The 17765-nt window shown below is 51.8% G+C and overlaps 1 protein-coding gene across 1 annotated transcript; it reads right to left on the minus strand.

Moving 5' to 3' along the window:
• Positions 1 to 216: 216 nt before the first annotated feature.
• Positions 217 to 16585, minus strand: LOC129641858 (annexin A8). The gene is made up of 12 exons (XM_055566443.1): positions 16467 to 16585; positions 11379 to 11469; positions 10179 to 10273; positions 8752 to 8865; positions 7188 to 7278; positions 6349 to 6428; positions 5866 to 5925; positions 5354 to 5447; positions 5013 to 5108; positions 3292 to 3350; positions 2060 to 2182; positions 217 to 1128 (listed from the first exon to the last, which is right to left on the minus strand). The coding sequence occupies exons 1-12, from the start codon at positions 16485 to 16487 to the stop codon at positions 1069 to 1071; spliced, it is 984 nt and encodes a 327-aa protein (XP_055422418.1). The 5' UTR covers positions 16488 to 16585; the 3' UTR covers positions 217 to 1068.
• Positions 16586 to 17765: the final 1180 nt, after the last annotated feature.

The following is a 17765-nucleotide window of genomic DNA, read 5'->3' on the forward strand; positions in this document are numbered from 1 at the left end:
AGGTGAAGGGATCAGGGACATTTGGCTTTGACAGAAGAAATCTTGGCAGAATATGTGGGCTGTATTCAGAGATCAGAAATGGTGTTGTGGAAAAAGATAAGCTTTGTGGCCCTAGATGGCATAATCAGGAGAGTAGACTCAATGGGGTAGAATTTGGCTGATTCAAGTGGTCCTACTTTGGTCACTGCTAAAAATCCAAAGACACGTATATTCCACTGTAAAAATCTTTATTAGTCTGAAAAGCTCAACACAGGCATCTCAGTTTCTCCTGTGATCAGTTGCCATTGCCACTGGTTAGCATTAGAGATTCTCCATGCTCTGTCATGAAAGGAAGGAGGACCTGATTTTGTCAAGAGTTAGAGAAGCCCAAGCCTCTTAGAACACAGTGTCCTTGTCAGGACATTAGTTTTCAGCTTTCTCTGCTGGGAGGGTGATGAGAGAATTTCTCTTCTACCTCTAGCCTCGTATTTTTAGATGGAGCTGGTGAATGAATGTTAGACAGCCCATCTGGCCTGGATATATGTGTTCCTTTCTCAGTTGCCCATGAGTATGTGCCCTGAAACAAATAGGTTCTCACAGCCTTCTCTGGTTGTCTGAAAGAGAAGCACATCCGCTGAGACACTTATTAAAATTCCATATGCTCTGGTCCTTTCTCTGCAGATCTAGTTTAGTAGATGGGGGTGGGGCTGAGTCTTTATGTAAATTGTGCCTCGGGGGCTCTGACCAGGCAGGCTTGGGAAGCGCTTGTGTAGGGAGAAAGAAACAATTACAAGCTCTTGCAGATTCCTTCACATCAAGGTATTTGTTAGACCAGGCACAGTATATTCTAAGGCTGGCAATGTGCTCACACCTGGAATTGACTTGGAAGGACAGTAGAGGTATGAGTCCCAGGCTGTTCCTTCTTTCTGGATCAGAGAAACTGGGTGGAAAGTGCTAGAAGCTGGGAGATAGAAGACTGAAAGGTGTGCTGTGGCTTCCCCCACCCACACCCCCCTCCATGGCCAAGGCTGAGCAAGCAGGACCCAGTGACTCCGCCTTCTTAGCCTTTGCTCTTGTCCTTCTGAAGCTTCAGAGGTCGCTGCCCACCAGGTTGAGCAGGGCATTCTTGTAGTCACCGCTTGTGTCTTCCTGAGGACAGGAGGGACATGAGATTTAGAAGGGAGTTTGGTTAGAAGGACATTGACCTGGCTTGGAGTCGCCTCCATCAGGAGCTCTTATCACTGGGAGCTGTGCTTCTTGGGGGGAGTCCTGGCCCATGCTTGTACTGGTTCCTATGCCACCGCCTCCCACACTGTCACCTATCTTTCCTTGTTTTCCACTTCAGGCTGTTCCTACTGCCACCACGCACCCCCACCCCTCACCCTGACCACCTATTGCTGCATTCTGAAACTTCTGAAAGGGAGAATGTCTTTTTAACATCTCATAAGCCATGTGTTTCTTGAAAAGTATAGTGAACAATAGGCATTTGTAGAATAACTAGAGACTTGACTTAGTAGCCAGTGAAGACTTAGGGATATATTTCTCATGACTTGACTTTTGTTAATGAAACTGTCAAGGCCTCAATTGACATTAACAGCTAGAAGAGCTATTTCTCTTAAAGTTATAGCAGTGTGATAATTGCTCTGCATTTTCTCAACTCTAGAACATTCACTGATGGGAATCATGTTAGGCAACCCACTGAAGCTCATATGATTTATCTCCGTTAAATGTTGCTGCCAGGATTACTTAAATCTGTATTTAAATGCTGCTCCTCAATTCCTACTAAACTACTCTCATTGACTCATCAGATATGGTTCATTCTGCAAGGATTTGGTGTGTCATTTTCAAAGGGATAACTGTAACACAAAGGCAAAGCTAACTTTCTGGGTGAACAGGGACCTCCACTAGTCACACTGGCCTCCTTGTGGTCCCTGTACGCACCACACAGCAATGAATACAAGTGTGATACTCCCTGGGAAGGGATGGACACATGTGACTGATGGCATTGGTCACAGCATTCAGGTTTCCCAGAAAGATCTCTGTTTCAAACTGGTGTTAGAATTGGGAGCTTATGACTCACCATGATCATGCTGCTGAGGGTCTTGCCGTACATCTTCTTGAACTGATTCTTGATAAGATTTAAGTCAATCTCACTCCTGGAAACGATGTTTCTTATCAGGGTCCCATCCATAGTCCCTGCTCCCTGGATAAAACACAGCAACCAACCATCACTTCCTGCCTTCCTGGTCCACCTTTGTGGCAATGACAAGTCTATGTTGGGTCCCGGGGGCTTTTGTAGGGGATGGGGAAACAGGAAGGACAGTGAAGCATTAGAAGGATGCACGAGGGGATCCCTCCTTGCTCACGGCTCATGTTGTTTCTCATTAGTAGCCAAATGCCCCAGGCTGCAGTGTGTGTTTAATTTGATTCTGGACACAAAATTCTCTTTGCTCCAGGAACAAGACCTCTTCCTAGGGCAGCAACATCGTGAACTCTGCTTAACTGGACAATGCACAGGCACGACCCTCCCTCTTACTTTCACCCTTGAATACTCTTATGTCAGAAGGAGCCACAGGGCCACAGGGATCCCACAGACTTTTTCATATCCCTGGCCAGATGTAGCCAGAGAGTCTGGGGTTCTTGCTTCAGATAATGTTAACATCCATCAATCAGAAGAGGTGGGCAGTCACCTTAACCTTCAGGAATTATTTTGACTATCTATCTTCCAATGTGGGTCCAGATACCACAACCTGCACCTAATACGAGCATTTGAACAGCTGTCTGAGTGACCAGTGCAGCCTTTTGGACAATAGGCGAACCCAGATCGGCACTCTGGCACACACAGAAAAGTTGAATGTGTCCATTCAAAGGGTGCCTTGACCTCCTGGCAATCCTGTGCTTTCTCAAGGAAGCCACTTGGACAATAATAAATAAATTAAAAGGACAATGGCACTGACTTGGGTTCAAATCAAGGCTTTGCCACGTATCAGCTACGCGACCTTGAGCACGGTTTCGTCATCTCTGGGAGGGTGGATGGGAGGGCGGATTGCACCATGAAGAGTCAGAGGGCTGCGGTGAAAGCTCAGGGCCATGAACACCTGGGAGCGCACCTGCCCAGATCCAGCCTTCAGGAGATGCGGCTTCCCTTCCCTAGCCTCGATTTGCCCACTGAGAACTAAAACCAGCCTGATCCACAAGAGGCTGGGATAAGAGGAGACCCAAGTGTGGAAGAACTGGGTGGTGGCTCTGAGCTCCTTGGCTTTGGTGCCATGTAGGTCTGAGGTTCAGGCACACAGAAAACAAAACAGTTACCTTCATGGCGAAGTAAAGGCGCTCCGCAAAGTAGCTGTGGAGGTTCCGGGTGCACTTCACTGCAAACAGGAAAGTGCTGTTAGCAACCAGGGGCTGTGGGCAGCATCGTATACATGTTTCTTTATTTACGTCTTGCTTTGGGTCCTAAGGGTTGTGCAAATCTTGGCCTATTTATCGGTGCTCTGCCTAGTCCTGAAAGGCTTTGCGTCAGGAGGGGTGGGGCAGGGAGGGAAGCCCAGGGCACTGGGCACAGGTGCCAAGGCCAAGAGCGGGCAGACAGAAGGGCAGGATGTGACATGCACTGGGGCCCAGGGTTGGTCTGGCCCATCGGACCACAGCTCCATCAAGGGAGTCCCTGGGCTCTGACATTCCAGAGACAGCTTCACTGAGTCCATCCACACAGCTCCAAGGAGGAGCCACCATTGTGGGGACCACTGGCCTCCAAGTGTCACTTGTCAGAGGACACCTGCAGAATGAATTCCTCTGTGACAGATGGGGCTTGGCTCCAGAGCAGATGGCCCCACACTCTCTTCCATGGATGCTGCTTTAGAGACTGAGTGTCTGGGTAGGGAGATTGGTGTTTTGACCCAAGGCAGCAGAAAGAGGAGGGCTCTGAGGGAGACAGGCAGGAGTTTGAACCCTGCCTGACGGCGCTGTGTTAGTGACTTGATCTCCCTGCCTTGCCCTGCCCTCACATGTGAAGACAGTGATGTGAGTCTTCAAGGAGTAATCAGCAGGAAGGGCCCAGAAGGGCACCGCATGGTCTTGCTTTTCCTTGCCTGTAGATTTTATTTAGGAGTTGTTTAAAGGCAGGGGCTGCCCATGGGAGCTGAGACTGGAGTAGGGGTCATGTTTAGATGGTCTGGCATAGATTAGATTTATCACAGCACTCAAAGGTGCCTGGGGAGTGTCAGATATCCCAATCAACTTTTAGGGACCAGGACATACTGTGAAGCTCCCAGGCTACTTGGCAACCAATGGGGACAACCTGATGTGGAGGTGACCTTGGCTCTATTATGGGAGGGAGGAGGAAAGTCCCTCTGCTCCGGGCCTCAGTTCTTCATTCTGCAATGACTCTTCTGCCTGTCACTCTGGCTCTGGACCCCAGGATGCGCTCTGGAGTGGGTCCTCCTACATGAACCTGACCTCACGCCTGGGGGAAGGTTCTCAGTGTTCCCCAGCGTCAGACGACCCATCACTCAGTTTGGACTCCAACTACACTTCATCATTTCTTCAGTCAGCAACTGAGGCAGGGGACAGACCCCTGACTGAGGTCCTGCTAGTTGGCTTTTTCGGACCTTCACAATCAAAGCCAGAATGTTCTCTGTGTGGCTGCTGCAGGTGAGCATAGCCCCTGGGTCTTGCGCAATCCTGCAAATGTGTGCATACACATACATTCATGTACTCAGACACCTTCACACACATACTCATACACAACGACGTACACAGTGCTGGGAACTACATGGGCAGCATAGGGAGCCATCTCGGGCAGGACAGAGCACTTTGAGGACTCTGGGTCTTCCCTAGTAGCTCCAGTGTCCTGGGTGGATGGTACATGCTGAGTGAGGTCTGATATGGAGGTTTACCTTGATTGATGGTGAGCACAGGGACCCAGCACTTGCCATTGAGCTCTGGGCCCTCCGCCCGTTGATGCTGCCCCTCCACAGAGCCCCAGGGCTGGGAGACACATGTGTATCTGGGCATGGAGCTCCGTCTCTTACCTACTGTAAGCATGGCCTCCTCCAGAGACCCATGGGTCTCACTCTTGATGCTGTCCTCAATGCTCTTGTTGGCAATTTTCTCATATTCCTCAAACACTGTGGAGAGAGCCTTCTCTTAGCTGACATGTGCACTCAGCCTGACATCCCCCAACATCTTACATCAGAGCCTATACATCAATTCACCACCCCTGACTTCCACTTGGTTGCTGGGGAAAGGGTCCTGGGATCCTCAGCCCTTTCCCCAACTCCATGTCTTGACATGGTCACACTGAATATTCAGTATGAAGGGAGAGGCACCGGCCCCTCATGGTCCTGACGTTGCCTCCCTGCCTCCCCCGTACCTCTCATCAGGTGTGTGGCGCTGCGTGTACACAGGATAGTGATGAACTTCATCTCATCTGTCCCACAGATCTTCTCACCCGCTGCATACAGATCCTGGCATGGGGACACCCATGACAACCAGTGAAGGTGAGCAAGGGGGTGAAGGACCACCCTCGGTCCACCCTGCCAGGTGGGCATTCTCCTCTGCTTGATCATCTTTTTGATGGGGAGCCTGCTAGTCCCGTGGTTAAATTCTCTTCTTCGGGCTGCTCTAGGAACGGCCCTGCCTCGCCCTGGGCTTCACCCTGCCTCTAGGCAGTTATAAGTGCTCTGCCAGCAGGCAGATCTATAGAGACCCAGAAGCACACATCTGGACCTCGGAGGCCCAGCATCCCCAGATTCGAGAGCTGAGTTGGGTTTCAGCCTAGCATCAGAAAACACCCTCCTCCCCCACTGCCCCACCTGGAGTCTAGATGGCAGAGGGTGGGGCCAGGTGGCCAGGAAGGCAGAAGCTGCTGAGGGGTAGCCTCACCTGTGCATCTTGCAGGGCCAATCCTGGGTCCACATAACCACTCAAGTCATCTCTGCTGCCCTAGGAACAGAAGAAGTGACTCTAAGGTAGGCTGGCTGAGCAGAGCAGCCTGGGCGGAGGGGACAGCTGGGCAGGCCTTGGCTCTCTCATCTGTAAAATGAGAGTTGTAAGAAATGCCCTGAGGGGGATGGGGAATTCATTGAGCAAAAGTAAGCGCCATGCCTGGCATGGGGCCTGGTGGTCAGGACCTGCCCAATGATGTGCCCTCTTCTTCTGCTTCCTGGAGAGGTGCAGGGGTTCTCCAATGAGGGCCTTTCAACCATGCTGGGATGAAGCCAGTGAGCCCAGGCCCTAGTGGTTGTACCACACCCTTGCCCCCACCTCAGCCAACCCCAGCAGCTCTGGCCAAGAGCGGCTCTCTGGGAGTGGGGAGTGGCTGGGATCCCCCAGACAAGGGGTTCCCAGGATCCAGGGCTGTGATACCTGCAGGAGGCACACCAGAATCCTCTCCAGGTAGCCGCTGGTGTCTGCTTTGATGTCTTCTTCCAGGTTGGACCCATAGTCTGCAGGGGATCAGGACCGTGAAACTTACACCTGCTCTTTTCCTCTCAGCCCCGTTTCCCACACTTCTCCTGACTAAAGCCTTCTAGGAAGGATGAGTCTTTGGTGCGAGTGTCTGAGTGGTAGAGGCTCCCCACTGGTTGTCGTTCAGAGCAAGGAAGTGACATGGGTTGCTGGCCAGGCTCAAAACACAGAGATGGGCCAGTCTAGACAGCCTGATCAAGCTCCATTTCATCAAGTGGCTCATCAAAGCCAGAACCTTCAGATAGACTCCTCACCAGGCAGACCTTGAGAAAGAGGGGCTTTGCCTTGCATACCATGGACTCCACGATAGCTAGCTTGGGCTCCACATCCCCCACTGCTGAAATGGGGCCCTGCATGGTCCCTGGGGGTCAGCCTATGCCCAACCAGGAAGGTACCAGCCCCACCACCCACTGCTGAAAAATTTTGTGGCCTGCAGCACTGCCATACTCTCAAGGGGCAGAGTTTAGTGTCTGCATGCCCTTCCCTCCAGCAAGCAGCCTGTGAGTTTAGGGAGCTTAGCGGCTAAGCCTGAGCCATATCTGACGTCACTATCAGGCGTGGGATTTGGAACACAGTGGGTGCTCAGCACCCATGTGTGGAAAAGCCCAGAAAGAGTCCTTTCCAATGCGGCCCAGTACACTTCTTGTCTCTTATTCCTTGCTACGCTGCCAAAGCTCATGGCCATTCCCAAGCTAGCCTTTAACTCAGGGCCCACATCTTCTTGACCGGCCCCTTACCTTCCTCGTATGCCTTCATTATCTCCCGCAGCTGGTTCTTGGTCCGAGAAGCCAGAATTTCGATGATGACACCCTCTTTGGTTCCTATGCCCTGGGGATAAAAATCTCTGCTTACTGGAGAGGACCGTTTGCACGCTCCTGCTATGTCCACACCCTTTTTTGTTGAGAGGCACGAGGAAAAGCCCTAGGAAGATTTCGTCATCGCTCTGCTGGGAGGCCTCTGCTGGAGGATGTTACTAGAGGAATCCACCTGCATTTGTCTCCAGTGGTGGCTGTTATGGGCAAGTGATGTGATAGGAAAACTGGGTCTCAGCTTGCCCCTCCAGAGCTGGGTGGTCCCAAACAGGTTGCTTGACCTCCCTGAGCCTAAGGATCCTCATCAGGACACAGGGATAATAAATCACCCCCACTGGGGGTGGAGGAAATAGATGTAAAATGCCCAGCAGGTCTGTGTACACAGTAAGTGACCTTTCCATGGAGATGATTATTGTTCCTTGGTCCTAACTCCTGAATCATCTTCAAATGCAAAAGAATCAATGGGAAGTAAAGGGAAATTGGAGAACCAGGCACGAGACAGCAGAGGCTGGTTCCTAATTCCTGCACACCTGGTCTAGTGGTGTCCCGAGAAGGACTGATTCTGGCTTTATCAAGACCAGGTGACTCAGTCTTGATAACCAAGATAACTTGATAACTTGATAACCAAACAGAACCAGTCTGTTTGGTGGCAGTCTGAGTGACAGGAATGGAGTAAAGGGACAAAGTAGGTGATTAAGCAGTTAATCCCACTAGGGGATGGTCAACAGAGAAAAAATGTGGGAGAGCCCTGTAAGTTAATGGTCACTTAGGAAAACAGGTTTGCTTAACCACAAAACCAAGCAGCCTTGCTTAGCAACAAAACCCTGCAACAGAAACATGAGACATCCTCCCAGACAATGAAACAATGGTGGGATGAGACCCACATCCTGCCCAGGGAGCTCAGTAAGCTAATGATTGCCAGGACAGGCTCTTCTGCCCGCACTAAAAACAAAAATTAAGGAAAAGGAGACCTTATATTGAAAACTGAGATGATTTACTATATTTTAGTATACATTACAGCCTTTTTGCTCATTTCCACTGTTTCATGACAGTCCTGGTTTGACTATTTAGGGAAGAGAAAATCCCCTACCCATCATGGAGGAGGAAATGATGACTGAAGTTTGATGTCAAGAATGAGGAAGAAGGTGGTCTTCTCCCCCTCCCCACTTTTCCTTTAATTATAAAACTGTAGCCCACTTAGCCTCACAAGCTTTCTATTCTAATAAATCACTTATCTGTCACTTTGCCTCTCACCAAATTCTTTCTGCTCTGAGACAGAAGAACCTATGTTCTACTAAGTCCTGAAATGCGTTCTATGGTCTCATGAGCAGCAAGCTCCCAGCTTGCTGAGCTCATTCCAAACAGTGGCTCAAGGAGAGTTTGGAGCTCCCTGTGCTAAGCTCTCTGGGGAAAGGAGTCCTGGGCATCATCCCCTCATTCAGTCCTTGTAAGTGATTCTGCCTCTTCCCCAACCAACTTGCTTGGTTACCTTCATGGCATCATATAGCTCCTTGGCTTCATATCTGTATGGAGGGTACATGAGGGCTATGATGAGCCTCTCAAACTTGCCACTCAGCTCCGACTTCAAGGTCTCGATGAGATCCTAAGGCAGGAAGAGGGAATGATGATATTCTGGGTGCTGCACCCATTGGAGTGCTGGCGAGGATGGTGGTGGGGCCCACGGGCTCTGGCGAGATTCCCAAGTAGGCTCTGCCATGTGCTGGTGCTGGCTGGGGTTTCTTGGGCCAGCAACTCAGCCTCTCTGAGTATCATTATCCTTCCCTGTGGAATAGATACCATGGCGTCCCTGCTTCATGCCATTGCTTAGGGGATTGGCAGAGAGATGCCAAGCCCTTTTTCAGTGCTGTGTTGGACACACCATCATCCCTAAATACAAGTTTGTCATTATTCACCATCGAGTCCCTGTCATTTAGCCCATAGACACTCAATAAATGAGTGAAATGAATTATGGAATCTATTTTATGCATGTCTCCTTCTAAGGCACTTGTGTTTGCAAGAAGCCACAAGGCCACACACAGCTCATCTTCTCACAGCTAAAGGACCAATGGCCTTTTCAGATCTAGATTTCAAACCCAATCTTGTTTCTTACAGGCTCTGGAGACTTGGACAACATCCCCTACCTCTCAGGACATCAGTTTCCTCTAACATCAAATGCAGAGAATAATACACAGCTGTGAAGGTTAAGAGGGAGAAATTATTTTTTAGAAGAGCATATTGGTTTCTCATATGCAGTGCTTGGGTTTTGCCACTTGTCTTTCTGGGTTAAATGTCCACATTATTGATGTGTGCTGATGGAGGCTTCCAGCTACCACGACTCTGCATGCATTTATTACTCTCTTTAGCTGGCACACCAGTGTCTGGCTCTGTCCTGGGGGCAGCGGGAGGAGGGACAAAGCCAGACTGTGTGCTCCCTGCCCTTGGATTTCCCCCACGGCAAGAGGAAACTGTACGTGAATGGCAGCTCCAATGTGAGGAGACAACCCCGTCGCACGGCACAGGGCTGAGTCTGTCCTGCATCCCTGACATGTGGGAAAGAAAAGGGCCTTCCAGGCTCAGAAAATTGGACAAGCAAAGTGTAGAGGCAGGGAAATAGCTCAGGGATGGGACCCTGGAGCAAATGTAAGGGAGCAAGTGAGAGAGAGGTTGGGAAACGTGTGTGGGGAGCCATCTGTAAGTAAGTTTTCTAGGTAAAACACAGGATGATGAGTTAAATCTGATTTTCAGAGATAAAATGCACCATATTTTCAGCATATGTCCCAAATGCTGGTGTCGCCAGTGGGCGGGGCTCCTAATCAGCTGGATCAGCTGGAGCTCCTCCAGCATGCTGCTGCCTCCCCGGTTGTCTCTGGCAGCAGCAGTCTCCACAGCCCACCTGCGCACACCTGCCACCCTTACCTTGCCAAACTGAGCCTTGAAGGACTTGGCGATCTGCTGCCGCTGTGCGTTGCTTCTCTTTGTGAGCACGTCGATGATGGCCTGCTCGTTGGTCCCTGCAGGGGGCATGGCATGAGCACCCCCATTTCCCCCAGGGGCTGATGGGGGCTGGGGAGCAGGGAGGGCAGCTGCATGGTGGCCAAGCAGTGGGGACGCATAACCTGGAAAGCTCCCGAACCTGGTGATTTTCATGGTGTAGACAAGACAGACAGAAAATCTACCTGTCCACCCCTGGCCCACACAATGTGGGTGCAGCCCAGGCTCGGCCTCACAGTGATGGGCTTGGAGGCCCCTCTGGTCATCTGATCTGCTCTGGACATCGCCCACGGCCTTTGGAGCTCACGTCCCGCCCTGACCTCCCTTGTGCTGGTGACTGTGGGGGATGGTGGGGCAGAGGATCCGGAAAACCAGATCTGATTCCCGGCCCAGCGACTGGGTGGACAGGAAGCCAGCAGCTCTCCAAGCCACTGCATTTTTTCTTTGGGAAATGGAGACAATAATAAAGATTTCATAGGAAGCAGAGGACAGAAAATTCCTTCTCAGTTTGTCTGGGAATGGCAGTTTTTGTTAATGCCCCAGTTCACCAGTTGGAGCCAGTAAGAGGGTAAATCCCGCCTAGGGTGACAACATGAGGGCTGTCTGGGCTGGGTTATCCTAATCCCAGCAGGCCTCCGGCCAGCCATCAGGAAAGCAGACACTGGAGACAGGATGGAGCCGGCCCTGTGGCCAGCCTAAGCTGGGTGGGGGGAGATGCTGCAGAGTCTGCATGGCTGGAGCCCCCTGGGACTAGGTCAGCCCCCGCCACCATTCCCAATATTGTCCCATCTGAAATTCACAGTGACACACAGGGCCTGGAGTTCTTGGGGCTATTTTACGAGTGCGAAAGCTCAGGCTGAGTGAGGGGAGGTCCCTGCACAAGGGCGTGCAGGAGCACATGGCAGGTGGCCTCCTGCTTCCCACCCCCGTTACTCACAACCACCCTCCCACCTCCAGTCTTCAGGCCCCTGTAGACCTGTGCTGGGGAAGGTGGGCCCTGTGTGATTCTCTGGCTGCCAGTAGATGATGGGGAGACCCTGACTCCCAAGGGTGTGAACAGAGGGGTCTTGAGCAGAATGGCAGAGCCCCAGAGAGTCACTGAGTTCCTGTATCAAGGCCACTCACCAATCCCCTTCATGGCTTTGTAGAGGGTCTCTGCGTCAGGATCTGGGTTGAAGTGGGGGCTGCCCTTCACTGAGACGCCCTCTTGTTCAACCTGCAAGAGAATCCAGGCCTGCTCAGCGCAGGAGGGAGGAAAGCAGTGCACCTTGCAGCTGCCTCAGCGCGGTGGGCACCAGCTCGGCCCCTGCCGACCAGCGGCTGAGCCTCCATCCATCCTGGACCTGCCTGTTCTCCCAGGGTGAGTGGAGGCTGCAGCTTCTGGATATGCTAGATTCTGGCAGACTATGCTGAGGAAGGGGCACCTTCGTCCACTCGGCATCAAGTTGCCATACAGCCCCCTCATGTCAGGGCTGCAGAGGCTCCATGTGCCTGTTAGCGCCTGGTCAAGGGGAGGCCTGGAAGGAGGGGCTTCAGGCTGGAAGGAGGGGCCTTCTGAGGAGGAGTGGGTCAGTGCCACACTAAGAGATGGAATCCCAGCTTTCAGCCCTAGTGCCAGCCCTGGGGAGTTGGGGCTTGTAGGCTCAGACAGTGTAGGGGAAGACCTCACAGGTAGCTGGCACTGTGGCCACTTCCAGAGCCACTGTGTCGATTGTGGGACAGCAAGAAGCAGGTCTAGAGACTGGACTCCAGCCTTCAGCTCTCCCATAGCCAGCTGCTCCGTGGGGACCATGCCTCCAACCCTTCTGCCCACCCCAGTCCTGTGCCATGTCTCCTTTCTAGCTCTGGGTCCTTAGATCCTCAGGTAGACATTTGTTTCCTCCTTACTTGCACTTTCTGGGTTTTTATGATGATCAATGGACTTTAAGGAAAATTAAAAAAAAAAAAACAACAACAAAAAATTTGGGAGGATAGAGTTAGAGTAGGGGACTTGGCCTGAAAAAGAATCATCAGGGGCTTGAGGGGGGTGATGCTGAAGAGGGAGCATCCTTTAGAGTCCAGTGACGGCTTCACTGGAGTGACAGGGGTCAACCATGGAATCTCTTAGGAGATCCGCGAGGCCGAATGACCCAGGGGTTGGTCACTCCAAGGCATTAGCTGTGTAGGGAAGGGTACCCCAGAGACCGTGGCCTGACTGTGAGGGACTGCTGGTTTCCCCAGGGGCTCTGTGGGACTGCCTTGTCTCCTCTGCAGAAAGGCCCCTTGTTTGCAGAAAGGCTCCTTGTTTTAACAGGCTGGCGCCAGTCAGAGCCACAAAACCGCTCCCATCCCGGCCCCTGTGCTGGGGCGTGGGCTCTGAATCAGGCTGTGTCTCCTTAGACAGTGCCATCTGCGACAGGCAGCAGGCCCAGCCTCCCCCAGGCCCCTCTAGCATGACTGGCAGGCAACAGGAAGGGACAACCCTGCTCAAAGCTGCAAGGACAATGATCAAGTAAGGAAAGTCTTCATGGAGCTGAACATGCTGCCTGGAAAGTGTGCGGATGAGGCAGGGAAGCCAGACTGAGCTCAATCTGCCCTCTTCTTGAGAAGTGGGCGCTTATAAGAAAGTAGAGGGCCAGGGCACCCAGTTGAGCGTCCTGACAGCTCAGGGTCTTTCCAAGTCCTTAGGCTCTTGAGGGGCAGAGAGTTAGCTTTAGAAAAAATAGCATAATGTTCTGAAAGTTGTGAAATAAACCAGATAACCAAAGTCCCTGGGCCCTTGATTTCCAAGTCTCTAATCCAAGTCTTGCCTGAGGGCTCCTGAGACTGGTGCTCTGCAGAATTTCTCAGGTGCAAATGAATGATCCCTCTTAAGTGTGTGTTTTGGGATATAGGCAATAAAGGAGTGGAGGGAGACTGGAGATGGGGACTGAGTTTGAAGGAGACTCAGAGACCCTTCAAATGGAAGGGAATTTAGTCCCATTGCATTTGGTCTCCCACGCGCCTGTTCAACTACTCCTCCTATCCACCCCTCATCCACTCATCTACTCTTCCACTTATCCAGCCACCAGTCCACTCATTCATTCACTACCCAGATGTCCCACTCCCACATCATTCCATTCATCCATCCACCCATCCAGTCACCACATCCATTCATCCTTCCTCCCTTCCTTTGTCCTCCCTTTTCCCCTCCTGTTTTTCCTTCCTTCCTTCCTGGCTCTAGCTAGCTCCTGAAAATGCAGAGCACTTTTGAGTAAAAGGTAAGAAGCCTTTCTGCATCCTTTGCATGAATTTCAAGTATCTAGTGACAGATTTTCCTACTTTACTTCTTTAGCACCAAGTTTCATAGAAGAAATTATTAGAAGTAATTCCTTGTGGCAATTTGATCCAGAGAGCCTGTGTGGTCCCAGACGTCGCCCAGCTGGGCTCACGCACAGATCACAAGCCTTTTTTGTGGAGTCACAAGCATCTGTTACTACTGTTAAAGATTTGAGCAGGTCCTATGTGCCAGGCTTTGTGTTTTAGAGGCTTTAGGTACTTCAGACGCAACGCTCTTCTTGACATCTTTGCCAGTTGCATTAGGTAGTTATGAATGCCCCATTTCACAGACTGGGCTTGGAGAACTTGGCAAGGCTATACAGCCAGTAAATGGTGATGCTGGACTTAACCCACAGCCTGACTCAGAAGCTCAGCTGTCTGCCGCCCCCTTCTATCAATGACTCAACCTTTTCCAGACACTGAGGTTTCCCAGAACTCTTCCCTGAAGGAAACCTTGCCCACAGGAATGCAGGTTGTTAGTGAGTGTTGGGTCATCTCAGATCTCAGTGCTAAGCTCTGGGGGCCACCCAGGAGGAGCTTTCCTCCTGCCTCTTGCCCCAGGCTGGCACTCAGGGGCTGTGCAGCAGTGACATACCAGGCTGCATGATCTAGTCACCATGGAGTGACGGATTCAGCGGGTCTGAGGTTGTGCTCCAGAGGCGGTGTTGGTAAATAAAATAGCTTTCCGAGGCTTGTGATTTCACTGCAGGGAGAAGCCTCAGCCTCACTTTCCACACTGAAGTTTTACAGGTGAAAATTTCCTAGGAATCAGACCCCTGGATGTGAGCACGGGGTGTTGGAGCTCCAGATAGTCTATTTAAGACCACCCCCCACACCCGCCGCCACCCCCCCACCATGTTGGAGGAAAGGTCTGTCTAGGTCTTTCCTGGGTCTTGTGCAAAGCGGGCCAGTCCATACAGGAACATTTTCACTGAAAAGATGACTCAGTCTGGCTTGTGACTCTCCGTCTGTTATGTATCTGTGAAGGTCTCAGGTGAATTGCCACACCCTTGCCTTCTCCTGTCACAAGGCTGCTGGGGAGAACTTGAAAGACAAAACTTCATCTCTCATGAGAGGCACAGACAGGTTCCCTCGAGCTGATCTTTCACATCCCTCGGGTCCAGTCCTGGTCTCATTAGACGCTCAGAGGTCATCTGTCCCTCACTGGAAGCTCAGCCAATCTCACCTGGGGTCCACCTGTGATCTTGATGCCCTTGGCTTGTGGGTTGCCAAGCCCCACAGAGTTTGAGCTCTGGCGTCAGACTGCTCAGAGTCTAACCCAGATTCCAGCATTTCCTAGTGTGGCAACCTTGTGTTATCCTCCCTGTGTGTCCGTTTCCTTATCTGTCAATCAGGATACGGGCATTTCTATGGCAGAGACGTCTTGAGGCCCAAGTGAGAGATTGCCACAAGAATGTCTAGGGCGCAGTACTTGCTCAGGAAGTGTCATCATCATTCCGCCAGGCTGGCCAGGTCCCTACAAGGAGGCTTTGCCTGCCTGGCTGGGTGGGCCACAGGGATGGGCCTTTACCCTGCCCCTGATTTTGGGAGCAAGGCCCAGAATCAGGCCACCCCGGGCAACAGCTGACTTTGAAAAGTGCCCAGAGCTTGGTTCTCCCTGACACATCTGCCTCCTCAAAGGCTGGTTTTCCATCAGCCGGGATGAAGCTGGAGACCAGCCTGGCCCTCAAGCTGTCCTGGCTGCCTCGCCAGGGCCAGACAGTCACCCTACCTTGCCCCAGGCCTCCTCTCTGTCCCTCCTGTCCCGGCCTAGCATGTCTGAATCTGAGAGCTCCTGGGAAGTGATATTTCTGACAAAGAGATTTCCTGAATTGGGGTAAGCCCAGGTTGCCCACTGAGACTCTCAGAGAGCCTGGGGATGGGGACAGAGAGAGACCCCAGTGCACACTAGACCCCTGTCTGCTAGCTGTGGGATTGAGCAAGTCACTAGATGTCACTGAGCCTCAGGTTCTTCCTCTGTCAAGTGGAAAGAGCAGCCTTTCTAGCCCAGGGCTGCCTGGGGATGAATTGAAGGTGTGCGGAGCACATCCCCCCACCCCCTCATTGAGTGGAGGATGTCACCCACTCCTCTTTTGTGTTCTCACCTTGGACTCAAACCCAGGTGAAACATTCCTGAGAATCTGTGCATTCATCTGGACATAGGAGACTTAGGGGCAAAATGTGTCGTCCCTCCTAACTCAGCCACCTGTCACTGTAAATTTCACTCACAGATTTCAACTGTACAAAACCTCTGTGGGCCGGGCTGCCCTCCCATCCCCTGAGGGGTGGACATTGATGAGGCCTCCGACATCAGCTTGTTCAATCAGGATGCTGTCTAGCTCGAGTTCCTTCAGTGGCTCCCCATTGCTCTTATGGTAGAGCCCAAGCTCCTTTGCCTGCCATGGGTGGCTCTGTAGGACCCAGCCCTGTCCTGCTTCTCTAGGTAGATCTCGCCTGATCCGCTACCCTCCCATCCAGGACCGTCAGGCCTATTTCTCTTTGGAACCACGCTTCCCACTCTTCTGAGCCTTTGTACATTCTGTTCCCTCTCAAAGGAAACGTTTGCCTGGTTCTCTGTAAACCTGTACACACACCACACACAGACACACAAACACACGTATCACTTAACCATGATTCCCCCTTGCTTCCAGCAGCCTGGCCCCTCCATTTGGGTTCTCTCAGCCCCGCAGCTTCCCCAGCTGCATTTTGAGGTTCCTTTATCTGTCCGTCTCCCCTGTTCCCATTGTTTCCAGCCATGAGCATCCATGGGGCGGGGGCAGTCTCCCCTTGTCTTCCTCCCCCGTGGGCAGCGCAGTCCAGTGCCTGGCCCAGCAGGCAGCAGGTGTTGCCTGAGCTGACTTCTCTCTAGACCAACAGTGTGTGGGAACCCTCCCTCTTTGCTTGCTCTGCACTTACCCAAGCTTTCCACCAGGCCATGTCGTCCACCTCGCCGGCACCTTTCCCCAGGGAGACGAAGATACACTGGTCAGCCCTCCCTCCACTCAGAGACTGCACACTCACTCGGCTGCACTCAAAAGAGCAGGCAGCTTGGGGTAGGGTGTGGTAGCACCAGCAGGCAGGCCCCAGGCCCCACCCAGTACCACCCCTACTCTGACCCCACCCCCTGGGCTAGGCCTAGCTCTGGGCTCCTCTTGTGGCTTTCAGGCCCCACCTAGCACCAGCCCAGACCTGCCCTTGGAAATCCATTACTTGCTGCCAAATGTTTGAGCTGTGGCTGTTACACAGACTGGAAATTCTGAGTTCCAACCTTTGAAAGCCACACTTAGTAAATGGGGCTGTTTATTCACTCTTTGCTAGACCTGAATTATATAAAAAAGGGGCCTATTTATTGCAAGGCATCTTCACAATAAACAATGCAATGGGGAGCTCTGCAAAAGACATAAAGTAACAGCATCCTCCACATATCGGGGTGTCTCTATGCCTAGATGCCTCTTTAATCACCCTGTGTACTGTGTCCCTTTTAAGCTTTGCCACAACCCTAAGAAGCAGGTGAGTGTTCCATGTAGTATAGTAAGAAATGGAAACTCCCAAGTTAAGATAATTTGCGTGAATCACACTGCCTGGCGGGAGAAGCCACAGGATCCACCAGGCTCCTTTGACTTGCCTGCTCTGCCCTTCTCCCTGGAGTATGAACTGGCTGCCAAGGGAGGGAGGAACCTCCTGGAAAGAGATTAATATTTTCCTTTCTGGAGTTTACTGTCCTTGGGGCCCCTGCCTAGAATGCTTCAACTTTCCACATCTTAACCCCTCCTTCAGAGTAAAGATTTTGCCTCAGTGACTACTCAGTAGCCCCTCCATCCTAGGGAGGTTCCCCAGGGCTTCCAGAACCCCCACTGCTCCTAGAGCCCCAGAGAAAAGGAATCCCACTGTGGTGTGACTCGCGTTCAGTGAAATCTTCCATAGTGTTGATGGAAAATGAATCATCCGATCTAAGAAAGAAATGGAAAATTTTATTTGAGCCAAATTTGAAGACTGTGACCAGGGAAAAGCACCTCAGAAAGCTCTGAGAGCTGTTCTGCCCATTAGAAACCGAGGACAGTTATACAAGTTTTTTGAGGCATAGGCTGTACATTAACGGAGAAGGCAATGGCACCCCACTCCAGTACTCTTGCCTGGAAAATCCCATGGATGGAGGGGCCTGGTGGGCTGCAGTCCATGGGGTTGCTAGGAGTCGGACACAACTGAGCGTCTTCA

Source organism: Bubalus kerabau, chromosome 1 (genome assembly GCF_029407905.1).
Source record: "Bubalus kerabau isolate K-KA32 ecotype Philippines breed swamp buffalo chromosome 1, PCC_UOA_SB_1v2, whole genome shotgun sequence".
Lineage (NCBI taxonomy): Eukaryota > Metazoa > Chordata > Mammalia > Artiodactyla > Bovidae > Bubalus > Bubalus kerabau.